Source organism: Rhineura floridana, chromosome 7 (assembly GCF_030035675.1).
Source record: "Rhineura floridana isolate rRhiFlo1 chromosome 7, rRhiFlo1.hap2, whole genome shotgun sequence".
In the NCBI taxonomy this organism is placed as follows: Eukaryota; Metazoa; Chordata; class Lepidosauria; order Squamata; family Rhineuridae; genus Rhineura; species Rhineura floridana.
Genome location: NC_084486.1, coordinates 4,049,658 through 4,070,956, shown reverse-complemented (window position 1 = coordinate 4,070,956; position 21,299 = coordinate 4,049,658). Strand labels below are relative to the sequence as shown.

The 21,299-nt window shown below is 42.2% G+C and overlaps 2 protein-coding genes across 5 annotated transcripts in view; one reads left to right on the top strand and one right to left on the bottom strand.

Annotated features, from left to right (window-relative positions):
- The window catches only part of MTG1 (mitochondrial ribosome associated GTPase 1), a 17,401-nt gene extending 5,163 nt beyond the window's left edge, over positions 1 to 12,238 (top strand). The window contains exons 4-11 of the mRNA XM_061634739.1: positions 2,155 to 2,235; positions 4,821 to 4,877; positions 5,193 to 5,283; positions 6,151 to 6,212; positions 9,220 to 9,316; positions 9,873 to 9,954; positions 10,049 to 10,161; positions 10,458 to 12,238. Coding sequence (XP_061490723.1) covers positions 2,155 to 2,235; positions 4,821 to 4,877; positions 5,193 to 5,283; positions 6,151 to 6,212; positions 9,220 to 9,316; positions 9,873 to 9,954; positions 10,049 to 10,161; positions 10,458 to 10,555 — 681 coding nt within the window. The 3' untranslated portion in view covers positions 10,556 to 12,238. The remainder of the gene's footprint in view (positions 1 to 2,154; positions 2,236 to 4,820; positions 4,878 to 5,192; positions 5,284 to 6,150; positions 6,213 to 9,219; positions 9,317 to 9,872; positions 9,955 to 10,048; positions 10,162 to 10,457) is intronic.
- On the bottom strand, positions 12,171 to 21,299 carry SPRN (shadow of prion protein). 4 transcript variants are annotated; one of them, XM_061634741.1, is made up of 4 exons: positions 21,176 to 21,299; positions 19,748 to 19,939; positions 15,903 to 16,124; positions 12,171 to 15,324 (listed from the first exon to the last, which is right to left on the bottom strand). In XM_061634741.1, the coding sequence occupies exon 4, from the start codon at positions 15,302 to 15,304 to the stop codon at positions 14,888 to 14,890; it is 417 nt and encodes a 138-aa protein (XP_061490725.1). In that variant the 5' UTR covers positions 15,305 to 15,324; positions 15,903 to 16,124; positions 19,748 to 19,939; positions 21,176 to 21,299; the 3' UTR covers positions 12,171 to 14,887. The 4 variants fall into 4 exon arrangements, with proteins under 4 accessions (XP_061490725.1, XP_061490724.1, XP_061490726.1 ...); XM_061634740.1 differs by lacking the exon at positions 19,748 to 19,939 and having other exon boundaries at positions 20,788 to 21,299; XM_061634742.1 differs by lacking the exon at positions 19,748 to 19,939.

The window sequence follows — 21,299 nt, the reverse complement described above, 5'->3', positions numbered from 1 at the left end:
TTTGGCAGTGCTCTCTCCCAGTTTTGAAATGCTGGCAAATTCAACTCTCATCTTCTTGTTGAACTGTAAGGCGCCTGAAGTAATGCTGTTACAGTGTTCTTCTGTTTTGTCATTGATCCTCTCTCAGGGTGTTGGAGCTGGAGTTGTCATGCTTTGACAGCACCTGGCTTCTTCATTCCCGCTTTGCCTCCTTGCTTGTTTAGAGGTTAGTGTGATGTGAAACATCTGTTCCCTGCCTGGCTTACACATAATGAAGTATGCTAATAATCCTGTACTAGAAGTTAGGGACTGAATTGCCAGGGAATGAGGGGACAGAAGCTGGAAAGTGTTGCTACTTTCTTGCAGCACGCTGTTTTACATAAGCTTTCACAGTGTGCGGTGGGATTCCTTTAGCCATACTTTATTAAATAATTCTCGGGTGCTTTCAGCTATTTACATACAGAGGGATCACAGTGCTCCATAGATACTGTGGCATGCTGACGCCTCTGAACCAAGTAACTGATGTTTCTCATGCTGATTACTGTTGGTCCAGATGTGCTTCCAGGATAGGACTTGGTGACTCTGTTAAAGAGGTTTTCTTAAGAGGCAGTAGTGAGAGCCTTTCTGAAAAAGCCATCAATGGACCCTTCTGATTTATACCACTACCACCCTGTTTCAAATTTAGGTTTTCTGGGCAAAATCTTTGTGTGTCTGGTAGCTAGCAAACTCCAGTTTTACTTGGATGGAACATTATTTGGATCCATTCCAATCTGGCTTCTGACCCAAATATTAGACTAAGAACATAAGAAGAGCCTGCTGGATCAGGCCAATGGCCTATCTAGTCTAGCATAGTGGCCAACCAGATGCCCATGGGAATCTCGCAAGTGGGACCTTATTGCAAGAGCACTGTCCCCTTCTGTGATTTCCAGCAACTGGTATTCAGAAGCATATTTCCTCTAGCTGTGGAGGCACAGCATAGCCATCATGATTAAGTAGTCATTGATAGCCTTATTCTTCATGTATTTGTCTAATCTTTTAAAGCCATCCAGATTGTTGGCCATCACTACCTCCTTTGGAAGAGAATTCCATAGTTTAAATATGCTCTGCATGAAGTACTTTCTTTTCTCTGTCCTGAATCTTTCAACATTCAACTTCATTCAATGTCCCTGAGTTCTAAAGTTATGAGAGAGGGAGAAAACCTTTTCTTTATCCACTTTCTCCATGCCATGCTTAATTTTATACACCTCGACCATGTCACTTCTTACTCACGGGCACAATATCATTTTTGAGGTGAGGCAACCAGAACTGTACACTGTATTCCAAATGTGGTTGCACCATAGACTTGTATAATGGCATTATGATACTGGCAATTTTATTTTTCAGTCCCTTTCTTAATGATCCCTAGCATGGAATTGCCTTTTTCACAGCTATCGCACACTGGGTCAACATCGAGCTGTCCATTGGTCAGTCTCTGCCAGCTCAGACTCCCATGGGCATATATTTGAAATTAAGATTTTTTGCCCCAACATACATCACTTTACATTTGTTTACTTTGAATTATATTTGCCATTTTAGTGCCCATTCACTCAATTTGGAGAAGTCCTTTTAGAGCTCTTTGAAATCCCTTTTTGCTTTAACAACCCTGAACAATTTAGTATTAGCAGCAAATGTGGTCACCTCACTGCTTATTCCTAACTCTAGATAGTTTATTAAAAATTAAAAAGCCCAGGTCCCAATACCGATCCTTGAGGAACTCCACTTTACATCCCTCTATCAGGGGATTTTCTAGTTAAATATATGTTTAGTTAAAGACCTTTTATGATCTGATTTCCCCCATTCTTTTTCTATCTCTGCTGTGTTTACTGTTTTATACTGTTCCCTTACTGGATTTTAAATTGTTTTATTAATTTTATACAAGTTGTTGTAAGCTGCCTTGTATCTACTTTGCAAATATTATTTATTACATTTGTATACCACCCCATAGCTGAAGCTGTCTGGGCGGTTTGCAACAGTTAAAAACATTAAAAACAAATACACAAATTTAAAAACACTTTTTAAAAAAAATAAAATTAAAAAAATAAAGGTGAGGTATGCATTTTTATACTGAATAATATCAATGGCTTACATTTTCTTCACTTTCTTTGATTTCATAAATCTCTCCTTGATATCCTTTAGCGGATTCTGCAAAGTTTGGAACAACAAGGTTTAAAACATGTCCTCTTCACAGATTGCCTGAAAGATGAAAATATCAAAAAGGTACTACACTATCAGAGCAAAGTTATACTCTGGTAAAGTGGGTTAGAAGCGTGTAGATGTTCTGTATCCTATTTGTGTGTGTTGATGGCAACAGCTTTTCTAAACGTAAAGGATTATTTATTTATTTATTTATTTATTTTATTTCATTTATAAACCGCCCGTAGCTAGTAGCTCTCTGGGCGGTGTAGATAACAAGGTTAAAATACAATATTACAATAAAATCAATAACAAATAGCAGCCAGATTCAAAAGCTAGAGACATTAAACCTGAAACATAAAACATTCACATTAAACATTAAAATGCCTGGGAGCATAGCCAAGTCTTAACCTGGCGCCTGAAAGAAAGTACCATAGGCACCAGGCGGATCTCCTCTGGTAGGCTGTTCCACAGTTCGGGGGCCACTACAGAAAAGGCCCTAGATCTAGTAACAATCCTCCAGGCATCTTGATGAGTTGGTACCCGGAGGAGGGCCTTAGATACTGAACGTAGTGAACGGGTAGGTTCATAGCGGGAGAGGCGTTCCACAAGGTATTGCGGTCCCACACCGTGTAAGGCTTTATAGGTCAAAACCAACACCTTGAATCTGGCTCGGAAACGACTTCCCGGAAGGATTGCTCCGCCTGTGGCTGCCTCTGAGATGAGCTCTGTCTCAGAGGAAGCTTTTTTCAGTTTAAAATCAGTCAAAATGGAACTTTGACTGGTATAAATGTTCTCCCAGGCAAGGGTGAACCGAAGATTATCCACAGAAACTTCGTTAGGCTGTCAGTGGCTGGAATCGATCAGGAATTCCCTGGGAAAGGAAGGCATACCTAGCAGCCGAGGATGGAGTTAGGACTTCCAGCAAGCTGGGCTGAAAAAAGCGAGATGTTTTTTCTTTTAAACGATCCACAACTGGCGAGCTTTCTTATCATTTGGCTTAAATTACTACAGTAAAAGAGATTTGTTTCAGAATCAGAAATCAAGATACCTGGGTGAGTTACACTTCTCTGTTTTATACAAGGAATTAAGGAGGAGGAAAGAAAATTTAAAAAGCTTATCTTATTTTTTATGGCAAAAAGGCCTGAATTTGGAAACTATAAAGATTAAAACGGATGAGGGGCAACTTATCAGAAGAGAAAATCTGATCTAGATGATTATTTGATTGATATATGTCTGGGACTACTTTTTCTTGGACTACTTTCTTTAGACGAATCTGCTGTTTGTGTTTGTTACTAATTGTTCGGCGTTGTGAACCAAATTTGTTTTGCATTCTTGGACGTGCGGGAGATAAGAACTGCTGGCCAGATGATGTCAACAGGCCTGGAATATTAACCCCCTTATTGCTGGAAAAAGAAGCAAATTACTCTTTGCTTGGGAATTGTGGCTATATTGGAAATTTGAAGGGTTTTTTCTTCGGCTTTAAGAATGACAATCAAAGAAGTGGCAGAGACCCTGGATGTATCCCTGGAAGGGTTTTCCCCTCTGGATATGTTTCAGAAGATAATGGATGAGATTAAGATAACGAAACAAGAACTGGGACAGAGTAGACAAGAGATGGCAACTGAATTTGGTAAAGTGAAACAGGAGTTGAAAGAAATAAAGGATTATATAAGAAAAGGAGCAGATGGACAAGCAATAGAAGATGAAAAAGAAATTAAAGGGAAGGAGCGTTGTCCCTGGAGAAATTGATGAAGATATCAGAGATAAAGTTATCAATGCTTCGATGGAATTTCTGGACTGGAATGATTTGATGGAACTTGAAAAAGAGAAAATTTATAGAATTAATTCCAGATATGTGACAATGGAAAAACTCTCAAGAGATGTGCTAGTGCATTTCGTAAAAAAGAGGAACAGAGATATGACTTTACAACAATATTTCAGCAACACATTCAGAATTGACGGCAAGGAAATATTTGTGATGAAGGAAATTCCCATCAGACTCTTACTATATGACTATGACTATGACAGCAAGATTATTATGGGTGCAAGGATGGAAGTTGGAAGATGGAATTAACACTGATAATGGAAAAATGGCTATTGAAATTACTGGACCTAGCAGACTTGATGAGATGGATTAATTGACATGTTTATTTGGAGAAAAATCGATGGATATATTTCTCAAGGAGTGGAAACCTCTCTTTGACTTTTTGCGGAAAGAATAAAGTGATGTTAATGAGATTTGATGATTAATTAAGATAACTACTGGAGGAAAGTGATTTTGTAATATATTAAGAGACAGGTTTGTTATATATCATAGACCTATAACTGATCTGCGACAAATCGGAAATCAACATTTTATTTTATTGTTTAATCTGTTTCTTTTTTGTTTTGTTTTGTTTTGTGTTTGAAAATTTGAATAAAATTAATGGAAAAAAAAATCTGGCTCGGAAACGAATAGGCAGCCAGTGCAAGCGGGCCAGGACAGGTGTTATACGCGCAGACCGATTGGTCCTTGTCAACAACCTGGCTGCCGCATTTTGCACTAGCTGAAGTTTCTGTTGGGGAAAGTGAGGGACGTGGCCAGTAGCCTTGTTATTTTCCTTCAGTTAGGTCCAAGAGTTACCCAGCAACTGTTCTACTAAAACTACTCTTGTATTTTCTTGCAGATTGTTCCCCTTGTCACAGAACTCATCAGCAGCAGTCAGCGCTATCAGAGGGCTGAGGTCAGCTATATTGTATAGTTGTGTTTGTGGGAATGGTAACATTCTATGCTTTTCCATTTCTATAAAACAGTCACTTAGCTAATGACTGGGAAAGATTGCTATACTAGTGGGGTTCCTGCATCAGCAGAGGATTGGACTAGATTATCTTTGAAATCACTTCCAACTCTTTGATTCTCCCATCCACCCTCCATCTCTCCATGGTCACTTGGTCTACATATGGGCCAAAGGAGTCTTCACCCTCTGCTTCTGATCTGTCTTGCTATTGTCAGCTCTTTTTGCAAGGTGACCGACAACTTCTGATCTTTTTGGTTTCAGAATGTGGAGTATTGCATCATGGTTATTGGTGTACCAAACATGGGGAAATCATCAATCATTAATTCGTTGAGAAGGCTGCACCTCAGAAAAGGTATCTTTACTACTTGGGATCAGATTAATAGCATTGGTGTATCTAAACAGATTCTAGGATAGCATTGGCCTGCATAAAAAGGAACCAGATGACTTTGAACTTTGTAATAATATCTGAGGTCGGGATATTCTGTCATATTAATCAGAATAAAATTAGTTATATTGTTGATTGATAATGTCTTGGCATTTGGAGAATTCCATTGTTAAAAGTTGTACTCAATACGCAAGGAGTTTGTTCTGTCCTCTTTTAGTCTGGTACTTCAAGGTCAAGAATGTGTCTTTGCTACTAATGGTTGTAGAGAAATGCTTAAAAAATGCAGGCTGGTGGGAGTGGAAGGATAGTGGTGGTGGAGTACAGCTAAAAGTTACTAGACCACCTGCCCACACATTCCCTTGTTACGTCATTTTCCAATTTATATTTTTTTTGCTACCCCGTAAACTAGAGGCAGTTTTTGCACACTGTGAGATACTTCTTCACTCTCATGGCTGTTTGTTTGTGTGCAAGTAAAACAATGCTGGAGTAATTGTGGAAGAGACTTGGGACTTCAGCTCCTGAGACCAGAAAACGGTTTGCTGTAAATGGATGTTGTGTAGTAGTAAAAATATAGTGCTGAGACAGCAAAGCAGATTTGCCAGACTGGAAATGGATTGCTGTGTAACTGGTTTTCTTTTGAGGCAGTTCTTGCTAGTTGCTGCTGGAACGGGCAGGAAGCCTGATTGGATTCAATATTGCTGAGGAAAACCTTGTTTTAACTGGGCGTCATTTGTGGCCCAAAAAGTATATGAGCCTATTCTGTTCCCTGGTAATGGCCAGGGAGTTTGTTGTGTAACTGCTGATCTTTTTTTCTCTTCTCTCCCCACCACAAAGGGAAAGCCTCCTTGGTTGGTGGGGCACCAGGCATTACCAGAGCAGTTCTCACCAAAATCCAGGTAATATTGTGGGTCCATTACAAAATGGGAAATAGTTGGGGGTCACAATGCGAAACTGCTTTTCTGGGTATATGAAAGTGATGGGTGTGGCATAGATGGGCATTCTGTGAGGGAGAATGGCACACATGAAAGGAGCTAGGGACAAAATCGCTCAGGTTTGGACAGAGTTGGATGCCACAGTTAGACCAAGTTCAGTGGAGGTGTCCAGAGCACTGTCTGTTCCATTTGTACTGGAACATTTTCAATTATTGTGGCCTGAGCATGTGAACAAACTGTTTGAAGAAGTGCGGCTGGCCACCTGCCCCCTTGGCCCTTGCCTATCTTGGCTTCTTAGAGCTAGCCATAGGGGATTGACTGGGTGGGCCAGGGAGGAGGGGAAGTACCATCTGGCTTGAGGGAATCAGTGGTGCATCCCCTCCTAAAGAGGATCTCCCTAGACCCAGAAGGGTTAAACACCTATTGCCCAGTGGCAAATATCCCCTTTTTGGGCAAGGTGCTCAAGAAGGGTGGTGGTGGTCCAGCTTCAAGCATGCTTGGAGGAAACTGATTACTTGGATCCACTCCTGTCTAGCTTCAGGCTTGGCCATAGCACTGAAACCACGTTGGTCGCCCTGGTTGATGACATCTCTCAGGAGAGAGATAGGGGAGTGCACCCCTGCTCATTTTCTTTGATCTCTTAGCAGCTTTTGATACCGTTAACCAGGGTATCCTTTTGGAGGGTCTTAGGGAGGTGGATGTTGGGGGTACTGTGCTTCGGTGGTTCTGCCTATACCTCCAGAGCCAATTCCTAAAAGTAGATATGGGAGGCTACTGTTTGGCAGAACAGGAGCTGTCCTGTAGTGTTCCACAGGGTTCCATCTTGTCCCGCATGTTATTTAACATCTATATGAAGCTGCTGGAAGCTCTCAGTAGGAGATTAGGATTGAGGTGTCATCAATATGCAGATAACACTCAACTCTATCTCTCTGTTCCATCTGAATTGGGAGAGGTAGTTGAGGTGCTTGACCAGTGCTTGGAGGTGGTGGTGGGCTAGATGTGGGCCAATAAATTGAGGCTAAATCCTAAAAAAAAGGTGTTATGTGTCCAAAGTTCTCATGTCTGGGAGGTGGGAAGATAGCCTGTTCTGGAAGGGATTGCACTCCCCTGGAAGGAGCAGGTCCACAGCTTTTGGGTCATCCTGGATCCAACATTGTCACTGGAGGCTCAGGTGGCCTCAGTGGCTAGGAGTGTCTTTTTTCAGCTCCGGCTGGTTCGCCAGCTTTGGTCCTTTTGGACAGAGATGACTTTTCAACAGTTCTCCATGCTGTACTCCAATACAATAATCCAGATTGGGTTGCCCTTGAAGGTGACTTGGAAACTTCAACTGGTACAAAATGTAGCAGCCAAATTATTGGCTGGGGTTCCTGGAAGATCTTGTATGACCTGTTTTAAAACAGCTGCATTGGTTGCCAGTTTGTTTCCAGGCCCAATTTAAGGTGCTTACCTTATTGTTTAAAGCCCTAAATGACAGGCTCCAAATATCTGAAAGACAGCCTCCTTCCCTACAGACCCTCCTGAGTGTTGAGATAGCAGAGGGAGCTTTAGTTCCACCGCCTGCTTTGGGGGGTGGGTGGCCCAGGAGAGGGCGTTCTCTGTGGCAGCCCCCAAATTGTGGAACTTTCTCCCCACCGAGGTGTGTCCAGCAACTTCACTGTACAGTTTTATGCTAACGCTGAAGATGCACCTCTTTACCTTGGCCCTGGCCTTTAACACCTGAGACGTATATTTTTAGGACCCACTCTATTTTGTGGTTTTAGGTTGTTTTAAATTGTTTTTAATGCTGTATTTAAAATTGTTGTAACCCATCTTGGGACCTTTGGGTGAAGGACAGGTGATAAATGTTAATAATAATAGTAATAATAATAATAGATTTGTGTAGTATTTGAACGCACAAGTCAGTCAGCCTATGCATATCTGCCTACTTGTATGCGTAGGGAATGTTTGAGGCAATATGCTGTGTTATTTTTTCATTTATTTGGCGTATGCCATTGTGGTGTAGTGATTAAAGTGTTAGACTAGGACCAGGGAGATCCAGATTCAAATCCCCACTCTGACCTGAAATTTACTGGGCTAACCTTGGGCAAGTCTCTCTCAGCTGAACTTACCTCATGGTATTTTGTGAGGATAGAATTGGGAGGGGGGAGGAATGCGTGCAAACAATGTACATTGCCATAAGTTCCTTGAGTGGAATCTGAGATATAAAATAAATTGTAAATAACAAACAGTAAATTAAATAAGGTGCCTTGACAGAATATTGAATATCAAGCATCCTAAAAATACAAAACAGTAGCAGAAAAAGGACACACAAAAATACTATAGATTTTAAAAATGCAATTAAATAATTCAGCTGCCAGAAAATCTTCACAAGTCAAACCAAGCAAGTTCCTAGCAAAACAAAACCCGAACCTGGCACCTAAATGATAATAAGGTGCCAAGTGGATCTCCCTTGGGAAAGAGTTACAGCTGGGGCTTAGTTGCAGAAAAGTACCTCCCCCTGTAGTAACCCACCTAACTTCCATGGGCAGGACCCTTCAATGAAGATCTTGGTGACTGGGCAGCAACTGTAGGTGGTTATTCAGGTTCTCTGGTCCCAGACCATTTAGGGGTTTATAGGAGAGAACGAGCGCTTGTTTTAATCGATTCCAGCAACAAACTGGGAGTCAATGAAGCTTCTTAAGGATTTGGTGTAATATTCATACACTGGTCTGGCTGTTGTGTTCTGGATCGGTTGACGTTTCCAAAAGCAACTACATATGTAAAGCAAGATAGTACACAACCCTGGGTGTTACTAGAAAACCAAGTTTTCACTCAAGTGCAGCACTCTATTCATTAGACTACACTAGTTCTTGAGTTGTATGTGTGAGACTGTGTGACTGTTTTTTAGATATATTCTTAAAACATTTCCTGTAACCCAGTGTGCCTTTTTTATATATATATTGTAAAACTAAATTGGATGTCCATATTTCAGGTGTGTGAACGACCCCTTATGTTCTTACTGGATACTCCTGGAGTGCTGTCTCCTCAGATTGGGTGTGTGGAGACAGGACTGAAGTTAGCACTGTGCGGTGAGAGGACTGTGTGCATATATGCTGGATAGGGTGTATTCTAGTGGGGCTGGGTGGGCAAGACAAGTTCTGGACCTTGCTGACTAAGCAGGTCATGCCACAGACAGGAGATGGAACCAGCCATGTAGGATCCACTGCCAGTGAAGCAGAAAAGTCAACAAATATGCAGATATGTGGCTTACCTAGCAGTCCTGGACTGGGTCTGTAACTTCATCTTCCTATATAAATTCCTCGCCTAGAGCTCTGCAAATTGAAAAGGACAGTAGGGCAAGCAGACGGCACATGCTAGCTTGCACACCCTTGCAATCCTAACTTCTGCATTGTTTGGTACCTCCATCCAGAATTTTGGGTATGTTATATCTTTCCCAAATGCGTATCTGGCTGAGCCCTGAGGCTAGAATGGCTTGTCTACTTCCAGCTGTTTCTTCCTTCTGCAGTGAGGACCGTATGGTGGTGTTGGTGGATAGATAGGCCCAATTGCGTCAAATAGCTTATGGGGCTGGAGGGATACCTTGGAGTTTTGCCTGCTGCAATCAACTGGCCATTTTTCATCTAGGAGCAATCCGGGATCACTTGGTAGGTGAAGAAGTCATTGCTGATTATCTGCTTTACACACTGAATCATCATCAGCAATTCAGGTGAGATAATGCCTTAAGATCCGGATTGGAGTTGGATGTGAACAGGAATCAGGACTCCTAAAAGCGCCTGCCATCCATTTGTCCCCTGCTTTAGTTACATAGAAAATTATGGGCTGGCCGGCCCTTCTGATGACGTGGAGAGTGTACTCAAGAGCATTGCAATGCGCCTGGGCAAGACTCAGCGAATCAAAGTGCTGACTGGCACAGGTGAGTCCTGTCCTCCATTAGCTGTGCTTTGTTAATGTGCCTGTCTGGAAAATCTGTTGGTTGGGATGAAAAGTAGGCAGAACAGTGAGTGAAGAATTCCGTGAGTTGATGCCACAGCCAAGAGATATGTGGAGAGTGCCAGTTATAGTAGCCCAAGGTCCCTGTATCCACAGGTGTTTGTTGACATCCTTCACTTTTGAATTTGAGGTTCAGTGGCTAGCTTTGCATGGTATTACCCCACATAGGGATGGCAGACACAATACTGTGGTAAGACCTTTTCTGTCCTCTCTCGGCAGGAAATGTGACTGTGAAGGCACCCAACTACAATGCAGCAGCGTGTGAGTTTATCCACTCTTTCCGCAAGGGACTTTTAGGGAAGGTAATGCTGGACTAAGTTCAGCGGTTTTCTCTGTAATGCTGATGTTTTCTCCTGGATGGTTCTGGGGAATCCATCTGGAGCATGTAGCTAATCCAGGCTGTGGATACTCTGCTTTTTGTCAATATCCCTGGACTATATGAAGTCACTGACAGTTTCACCTGTTCTGTGGACACAATTGCCAGTCCCAGTGGCGGAGCCTTGAGAAGATGATGGAGCAGGCAACAGTGATCATAATGTGCTTTCATCTCTATTTTCTACGTCTTCCCTCTCTACCATTCCTTCTCCATGTAGCAGAAATCAGACAGGTATCTATTCAGAAAGATAGGAAAGGCTTGCTTTCTTCAGAAGCCTAGGCAAAGTGATCATAAGGAGACTGTTACAGCTTGCTGTGCCTAGAATATTGTGGAAACTCTTGTGGAACAGTTTGTCAGCAAGTTGCACATGCAGTTAGTTAATTGATGGCATGAGTAGTCTTGAACCGGCTGGCTACCTTTGAAGAGCTTTTCGTTGCTGCTTGCTGTTCCCCTCTGTTTTATAGTTTAGGTGGTGATTCTCAGCTTGTCTTTGCTTTCTAAGCAATAACAGGCAAGCTGTTATTTTCCTTCATTTTAAAAAAACTGTAGAAATATGGTTTTTAATTTGTTTGACATGTTAATGTAATCTATCTCAGAAAGGTGGATAACAAATGCTTTTAGTAATCAGATTTTACAAGTGTTCCAGTTTGAAGGGCAGCTATTTCTGCTCCTTGCTGTCTTGTTCTATACGAGGGCTGTACCCCATCTTTGTTGCCTCCTATCTGCTCTTACAGTATATGATGAATATTATGTGAATTGGCCTATAGATACTCAGACACCAGAAAGGACTGCGATTTGGAAACGACTGAGCTAGTTCACCTCGCACCTTAGTGTGCTCTAAGCAGCTCTCTTCCTCCTTCTTGGATTTCTGTTGACCTCTCCCCTTGATCAGTTGCAGTGGAGGCTGCATAAGTGCTAAACTGATGGGAAAACAATACTAAACAATTTATTCCCACCATCCAGCAAGCAAGGATTTTCCATTGTAATAGTCAGGGGCTGTTCTAATGGCACATACTATGAAACAGCCATGATAAGACGGAAGCATTCAAAAGTAACACTTTCAAAACTATTATTGGGGTAATTGGGAGGAGATATTATACGGGTGCTGCAGTTTACTTGTGGGGCAATATGGATTGCTTCATTATTGGGTTTAATAGAGAATTGACCAAGAGTTGAAACTAAATATTGAAGATGCTTGAATAGTAAAAAATAAACTATTCTCGTCTGGGAAAGATGCATTTGGCCCAACTCTGCTACTGGAGAATGCTTATTGATCACTTTCAGCTCTTAATCTAACAGCCTTTATGACATGTGACTGAGATTGTTATTTATTAGGGCCAGATCCTGCCGTTGCCTCACTAAGGCTGCAATCCAATACATGTCTACTCAGAAGTAAGATCCATTGGTTTCATTGGGACTTACTCCCAGGTAAGTATGTATTGGATTGCAGCCTAAGGTATCACACTGTATTTAGAATAAATTATGCAAGTGTTCAGATAATCTGACAGATACTGTTAGTCATCTTGAGATATTGTCATAGCCTGAAGTGCTCTGTGATTTGCTTTATTGCTGTTAAAATGCCTATATGATTTGTTATTAAAATACCTACATCATTTCAAAAGCAGCATGAACATGGGTTTTTTATTATTATTTCCACATCTTTCAAACACAAGAAAAGATTGTTTAAACACAGTGTCACAAATCAGGCCTTTCCATTTTCCCAAGTTTTGGACAGGCAAGAAGCACCCATGATTACAGAGTACAGAAGAGGTAATTTTGTAAACATGCCACTCACATGGAGATATCAAAGTGGAATCCCTCTTGAATGAAGCACCCTTCTCTCCCCCATCCCCAAGGCACAGGAGAGAGTGCACAATACTTGTTACTTAAGAGTTCCACATAGTTCTTACTGAATGGAATAAAATCAAGTTGAAGGTCTTCACATTTTAATATTACAAAAGCTACTGTAAAAAGATAATAGTCACACAGAATGTGGTCCAAAGAATTGGAACTGGATTGATAACAGCACAGCTGAGTACAGTGAAAACGAGCAGCAGGGTTAGCTATACACAACTTTGTAGCTGTGCCTTAGGAAATCCAAGCTAAGTGGAAAAAAACCTAACAGCAGGAAAATTAATATGAAGATTGGCTTGGTGCAGGAGTTGGCAGTGACTGCTGAACATGGGCAGTTGGAGCTGTGATGGAAAACATAGGAGAGGCATCCTATGACTCCTACCCAGGCACAAGTTTTGTCACTATTTGTTCTTCTGCAGTGTTCATTTGGCCCCTAAGATTGGGCTGTAAGGCTTCCACTCTGTATGCATTTATGGAAGAAGTTTCATTTTAAATTTGTAAGCTTGGGATACAGCTGAAAGAGCAATTTTATTGACATTTATACTGATAAGGTGCCACTGACTTCATTGGGTAACTTAATCTGAAGCTTGCTACCTACTGCACAGCTAGTAGAGGGTATTCGTAGTTTTAGCTGAAGCTCTTTGAAACGTTTTTACATACACAGTAGGGCCCCAGTCATACAGCGGGTTACGTTCCGGACCCCCGCTGTAAAGCAAAAACTGCTGTAAAGCAGAACCCATTGGCTGACATTGACTAAAATGGCGCCCAATGGCAAAAAAGTGCCATAAAAGCAGAACAAGCGCTGTAAGAGCGGGGCCTTTCAGCAATTGACAACTGCTGCATTAGCAGAACGCTGTAAAGCGGGGCCCTACTGTATAAATATATGAAGCTGCCTTATTATACTGAGTCAGATCATTGGTCCATTTTGTCCAGTAGTCTAATTCTGCTGGTTCTGGAGGGTCTGAGGCAGAAAAGTCATTCTGTGTGCTACCTGAGATCCTTTTAACTAAAGATGCCAGGGATTGAAGCAGGGATTTACTATATGCAACTTGTGTGGCCTGTCACTGAGCAATGGCCCATCTCCCTTATTTCATGAGTGGTTACAGCTAATCAGCTTGAACTTCCAGAAAGCCCTATTAGTGTAGGGCTAATGGAGGGGCTTCAATTGTTGTATAATAGCAAAGAAAACAGGAAGTACAAGTAATCCACACTTTTTGTTCATATATCCCTATTGCATGGACAACAGGTTTTTAACATCTTCGCTAGTGCGCAAGATTTTGATAAGGGGGCAGCTCTCATATCCTGGCTATGGAAGGCAGTTGTACTTCTGTCAACTTCACATAATTGTGAAAACCACTCTTGGTTGCATGTGCTGGGAGGTATGCATAATAATAATAATACTAATATTTATTTGTTAGTCGCCTATCTGTCCGAGTTAATGGACACTCTAGGCGACTTACAACAGATTAAAATACACTGTACAATTAAAAACAAATCATCAGTCATTCTAAAACATCAATTTATACATCATAAAACTAATCCATCCTGCAATTGTTGAAAGTACCCTGCTCAACTGCTGTAAACATACACAGCTGCTATTTGGTGCTCCTTCTTACAATGGTCTCTTCTAACTTTAGCCACTCCTACTTACAAAGGCTCTGCAACTCAACCCCTGCTCCTTGATAGTGACAGTAAATTGACAAAAGGAGTAACTCTTATTTGTTTGAAGAGCCATGAAACTGGGACGAATCAAATGCACTTGCAATGACAGCACTATTTAACATGATGCAGACTTCTAGCAAGACAGTGGCTGACAATGGACTTCTTCACAATAAAGCATCATACTTACAAGCCCCTGCCACGAGATAGGAATTCTGATAGTGATAGGAAGAATTTGGAAATCCTTGACTTGAGCACCTTAGGAATCAGGCACAGGCTAAGAATTTGGCTAAATCTGGGTGACAACAGCAGCTCATATGGCTTTCAACATGATTCTTGTTTTCCTGAGCCAGCTGTGATCATTCATGCTGCATGGCTATTACAGGTGTATATCACTCCTGAGAGACAGGGCACCAAAAAGAGGCTGGGAATATGTGATATCTTGACAGTATCCAAGGCCAGGGAAGCAAGATCCAGACATTTTAATGATCTCCTTTTGGCAAATAATAGAAATATCCAACTTGCATTGTAATTCCAGAATTCCTTATAGGAAGAGTCCATGTTTTTAATTGCTGTAAACCACCCAGAGAGCTTCGGCTATGGGGCGGTATATAAATGTAATAAATAAATAAAATAAATGGTCAAGCCCAAGTCAGGGAAAGGGACAATCCAGAGCAGCTACTCTACAAGAAGATCAGAAAACATTGGGGCAAGGTTGGGAAGGACAGAGTAAAGGCCCCTTGCAGGCAGTGCCCCTCCCCTAGAGGGTAAAGAAACTAGCCACAAAAAGCAGGCAAGTAGGCAGATCTAAGAAGTGCCACGGTTGAGCACCTGATGTCCATGCTCTATAGTTGTAACTGCCTTCAACTGTACTGTTGCCATCTTGTGTGTTTGCATGTTCAGGGCTGCCCTCACCAGCCAACCTCATCCTGCCAGAAGCTACAGCTGATGCTGCTCCTGCAGCGGCTCCACCTGCTGCTGCAGCTGCTGCTACCCGCAGGGCTGTCCCAGATGAGCTGTAGCGGGGTGAGGATTTTGACCGCCGTGTACTACCACGTACACTGCCCCGTGCTGCCCCTCGTGCTCCACCGCGTCCTCCTTTACAGCTGATGCCTTCAAAGAAAACTGCAGCCAGTAAAATGAGAGTCCAGCATATTGCTGTGTTCCATTTCATCATCACAACAAAGTAGGCCAGACCTGTAATGAAATGGAAACAGAAACAGGCATATCCATACATCCATAGTTGCATGTTGTAAGTGAAGAAATATATGCCTGGGCCCTGTACATGCACATGTATTTATTTATTTACTGCATTTCTGTATCGCCCAAACAGCCAAAATTCTCTGGTCAAAAATAAAAGTCAAAATCAAAATATAAGTATATAAAATAAAACATAACATGAAATCTAAAAAAGGTTAATTAAAACAGACTCAAAATGAACCAAAATAAAATCTAACCAACCACAACAGTGCAAAGATCTACAAAGCAGTTTTTAAGATGAAAATATCTGGAAGAATAAAAAGCTTGGTGATGGAGGGACCACAGTGTAGGCACTGGGTAAAATTCTGTGGGAAGAGTATTCCACAAGTGGGGCACCACCCCTAAAAAGGCTGTCTTGTAACCACTTGCCTCATTCTCCAAAAGCACTCAGAGAAGGGTCTCCCAAAAGCCCTTAGTGTCTGTGCCTCTGTCTTGTCTGCACTGAATCAATTTATTGACACAAATCCAGTCTGTTACCATGCCCAGACACTAGTTCAGAATACATGCTGCCTCACCTGGGTTAGTTGAAAAAGGGGAAGTAGAGCTGGATCCTAGGGTAATGAAGGAACAGGATGAAGAACTCTCAGAACCACTCTATTATCTTTGTGAAATCGTGGAGGATGGATAAAGTGTCAGATGATAGGAGGAGGGCTAATGTCTCTATCTTCAAAGAGGGCAAAAAGGAGGAACCTGGAAACTATACATCAGTCAGTCTGACATCGATTCCTGGGAAAATTCTGAAGCAGATTATAAAGCAGTCAGTCTGTAAGCACCTTGAAAACAATGCAGTGATTACTAGAAGCCAACATGGATTTGTCAAGAACTAATCCTGCCAGATTTATTTTTTGATATGGTAACCTCCCTGGTAGACTGTGGGAATGCTGTGGAAATAATACATCTCAACTTCAGCAAAGCTTTGATAAAGTGCTCCATGATACTCTGATTCAGAATATCATGGAGCACTTTGTCAAAAGTTAGCTAAATGTGGGCTGGATGGAACAACTATCAGGTGGCTCCAGAATCGTACTCAAAGAGTGCTTATCAATGTTTCCTTCTCAAAGTGGGGGGAGGTAATGAGCGGGATACAGGGCTCAATCCCGGGCCCAGTGCTCTTCAGTGTTTTTATTAATGTCTTGGATGAGGAGGTGCAAGGAATGCTTATTAAATTTGCAGATGATACAAAATTGGGAGGGACAGAAGCAAAAGGGCAGAAACAAAATAAGTGATCTTGATAGGCTGGAATATTGGGCTGAAAACAACATAATGAATTTAGCAGAGAGAAGTGCAAAGTTCTACACCTAGGAAAAAGAAACCAAACGCATAGTTATAAGATGGGGGATACCTAGCTCAGCAATAGTACATCCAAGAAGGATCTTGGAATTGTTATTGATCACAAGATGAATATGAGCCAACAGTGTGATGTGGTTGCAAAAAACACAAATACTACTTTACGCTGCGTTAACAGAAACATTGTTACCAAATCACATGAAGTACTAGCTCCCCTCTATTTGGCACAGGTTAAGTCTCATCTTATGTACTGCATCCAGTTCTGGACACCACACTTTAAGAAGGATGCAGATAAATTGGAACAAGTTCAAAGAAGGGCAACAAGTATGATCAAGGGTCTTATAACAAAGCCCTCTTGAGAATATTGAGGGGGAGATATGATAGCACTCTTCAAGTACTTGAAAGGCTGTCACACAGAGGAGGGCCAGGTTCTCGATCAGCCCAGAATGCAGGACACAGAATAATGGGCTCAAGTTACAGAAAGCAAGATTTCAGTTGAACATCAGAAAAAACGTCCTGTTAGAGCGGTACGACAATGGAACTAATTACCTAGGGAGGTGGTGAGCTCTCCAACACTGGAGACCTTCAGGAGGCAGCTGGACAGCCACCTGTCAGGTATGCTTTAAGTTAGACTCCTGCATTGAGCAGGGGGTTGGACTCGATGGCCTTATAGGACCCTTCCAACCTATTATTCTATGATTCTCTTGACTCTATGGATGTCATTGACATATTGGGGACACCTCAGTCCACATCTCCCACTGATTTCATATAGTTGTTAAACAGAATGGGAGATAAAATAGAGCCCTGAGGAATCCAGAGCCCAACTACTACCATGAGGCATTGACCATGTAAGTAGACGTAGAATAATTGAAATACTTTACTTCCAAGCCTATCCAGGAGAAGACTAGGATCAATGGTATTAAAAGCCATTGAGAGGCCTAAGAGAACCAAAAGGGTCATGTGCCCTCTGCCTTCCTTTCACCAAATGTCATCCCACAGGGTAACCAAGGCAGTTTCTGTTTCCAAACCAAGCCTTAAGCCTAACTGGATCTGGGAAGGTCCATCCAAGAGGGCCTGGAGCTGACTGATAGAACACCTTGCTCATGATAGGGATTTTAGCAACTGGCCAATAGTTTAGATGTGCCAGGACAGGTTTCTTTTGGAGTGGTCTGATTTCTGCCTCTTTCAAATAAGTTGGTACTGCCCCCTCTTTTGAAGAGGAATTAGTAAACTCCTGGACCCAGCTGGACATCTCCCTAATTATATGTAATAAGCCAAAAGGGGCAAGCATACAAAAGGTTGGCTAAACTTGGCAGAGCATCTTATCCACATCTTCATGCCTCTATAACGGAAACCAATCCAGTAAACTTGGGCCAGCCAGAACTCCAGACACCTTCATTAGAAGAGCTGTATTACATTACAGACACAAGCAACTTCATCTTCAAAGTGTCTTGCAAACTTGCCATGCTGTGTTACTGAGGGTTCCATCATCTCTCCAAAGACAGATTGCAACCGGCCTCTAGCCAACCAGAAAAGCTGGCTAGATAATTTATTATTTACCAACCACGAAAGAAAGGAAAAAATTAAAGGTGCAGCAGAGTCCTGGAGGTGTGATGCCAGTGGTGGGTGGTAGCACTCAAAGGAGCACTGCATGCCACAATTTTAATTTCCACAAAATGCATATGATGAAGTGTTGCTACATCAGAGACACCAGGGGAACTAAACTGCAGGTGTCCAGCAGTCCTGTGTAGAGATGTGAAGGCCTGGAAAAAAACCTGGAAAAATTCAGGAAAAAATGTTTTTTTCACAGTTTTTTTCAAAAACTTGGAAAAATGGAAGAAATGAAGAAAAAATGGATTTTGGAATGTTTTATTATTATTATATTATTAATGATGAATAAAATGGTTCACTGAATCTTGGTTCTTTTTATGGGAATGGATGCTGTATGTCTGCTTGACACTGGAGGACTAGCGGAGTCATAAATAATTTTCTTTGTTTTTAATGTTGATGGTTTATTCTTCTTTTTTTCAATTGTTTTTGCCTGCTCCTCATAAACTGGCAAAATGAAAGAGGTTCCTTACAGTTCAGGATCTTGTAGATCCATTTGTTACAAAAAAAGTAAAAATTTAAAAAAGTAAATTCAATTTGTAATAATTGTTTGAATAAAATGTACTTTTAATATACCAAATGTGATAATTTTATGCCAAACCAACTTGTACATAATTACATTTGATATTCCTGAAGTAACAAAGTGACTTTCAATTTGTAAAAAGTGCTAATATTGCATTTTTTCAATTTTTCTGAAAATTTCTGTTTTTTTCTGGAAAAAAAAACCCCAAAATGGTTTTTTTCCACGGCTTCAAAATTTCTGGAAATTTTACATCACTCCTGAGAGTGCTGGGAAAGGATGATGATGATGATAGGGCTGGAAACTATTGTGTAGGTGATGCCATTGGTAGACCCTATCAAGGCTTTGATATTTGCTTGACTATGCCTAGTGCTGACACGAGGCATGGCTAGAGAGCTGTTCTGGTGTTACCTGCTTCCCTTTTGCCTTTGACATGACTGTTGATATGCAAAAAGTGTCTTTGGTTTTTATACTGTTACTTTGTGAGAACTCAAACCTACCTATTCTGTTTTTCCATCCCAATGCTCTATCCAGTAAGGGGCCAGTGTTTGCTCTTGTGAAACCACAGTTGTAGTTTTCCTTGCAGCTTGCCCTAGTTCTTGCCTTACGTTTCCTGGCAAAAGGGTTCTTGTAAATAAAATAAGGTAATGTGTAAAACACTCTGAACAATGTTTAGTGCTAGAGAACTGCTATATGTTATTAGAAGAACAATATAAGGCTGGCTGTTAAAGACAGAAGACGGTATCTTCTGACAGAAGCTGCAAATCCACATCTGTCACATAACTGGGATGTCCCTGTCAAGTATCTGGTGCCCATTTCCCTCAGACCTCTTGGCTGTGACTTTAAAGGGGAAATGGCTACCCAGTTTTCCTGCTGATTTCAAGCCTCAATTTACTCATCTTCAATCACCCTAATATAAATTTAAAACTAGGTAGTTAGAAATACCTGGTAAAATATCAATTATTCACTATTCGAGTGTGGTACACTGATCAGAGTGCTGGATTAGGATGGAGAATAGGGTTCAAATCCCCACAATGGTGAAGCTCACTTAGGCTAGTCACTCCCGGTCACATCTACTTCACAGGATTGTTGCAAGGACAAAGTTGGGGGCAGCAGAACCATGAATACCACTTTGAGCTGCTTGAAGGAAAATAATATAATTTATATATAATCACCATCATCATAGTCTGCTGCAGGTATGTTCTTTGGGATTTAATAATTGCCCTTAGTCTTAGAATCACACAGCTGAATGGAACTACATTTTTGATACACATCTTGCTAAATAAATAAACCCAGCTATAGAAGTTTGTGGGTTAAATTCACTCTTGGAATAGGGACCTTCTTGCCTCTCACAGGGGCCAGCCAGAGAGCAGAAACTGTAGTTCGTTATTAAATTCATCAGAATGAGGATACCCACTGCAGATGTTGCTCCACTGATATTACACAGTGAGGGGTTTGAATGTTGGAATACGGCCAGGATTCAAATCCTCACTGGACCATGAAGCTTACTGACCTTGAGGCAGTCACTTTCTCTCAGCCTCATAGGGTTAGTTGTTGAGAGGATATAAAGGGTGAAAGGAGAATTCTGCGTTACCTTGAATAGCTTAGAGGAAAGGCAGGCCATAAATGTAGCAGTCAAATAAACCATACATGCAAATTGTGGAGCTATAGGTGCACCTAGCGGTTGCCTACGAAACACAGCCTCTTTGTGCTCAGCGAAATTACCAGCCGGTTTTCGAGTTATCCCCAACCTGCGCCATGGAATCGGAGCCTTCAGCTAAACCGCCCAGCTGAAGCGATGCCACAGATCACCACTGTCCACCGCCGCAAGTTGCAGGAGAAGCCCTCCCATAGGCAAGACAACCCGGACGCTGGACATAAAGGCCTGCCAGTGGCCAGGAGGAAAGGTGAGCACCTCTCCACGTGCGTCCGACAGCAAAGCAGCCGGAAAAGACGCGCAACGCTGTAATAGCCCCTTTCCCCACCTTGCCGTCTTTATTCAACGGGGAGGGAGGGGGCTCAGCAGGAGGCATCACTACTGGCCCTCTCTTTGCCGGCTTTCCGGCCAGCCTCAGCCTCTCGGCTTCCCCCGCTCCTTTTATTGCCCGGGAGAGAGCCACCAGAAGCTCTACTTCTGAGCCACACTCCCGAGAGTGCAACGCTGCCCCCTTAGCCTTGCCACACCAGCCGCTTCCGTACAAACCACCGCAGGAGTTTCCGCAAGGGGGCGGGTTGGAGATGCCCCTGCTCGCCTTTTCCCTCCCACACCCGGCAGCATCCTTCCGAGCCTTGATTCGGTCCGTTCAGTAGCCCAGTTATGGCAGATGCGCCAGCTGACCAGGACCTGCGCCCCACGCCTTGCCTGCGACAGACCTGCGGGCGGCGCTCCAGCCTCTTCCCTGCCTGGGCGGTGGGAAAGAATGCGAAACTGCGGGCGACAGCGGAGGAAACGCGCTCCTTACTGAGGAAAACCTCGCGCCGGGTGAGCGGATGTGGC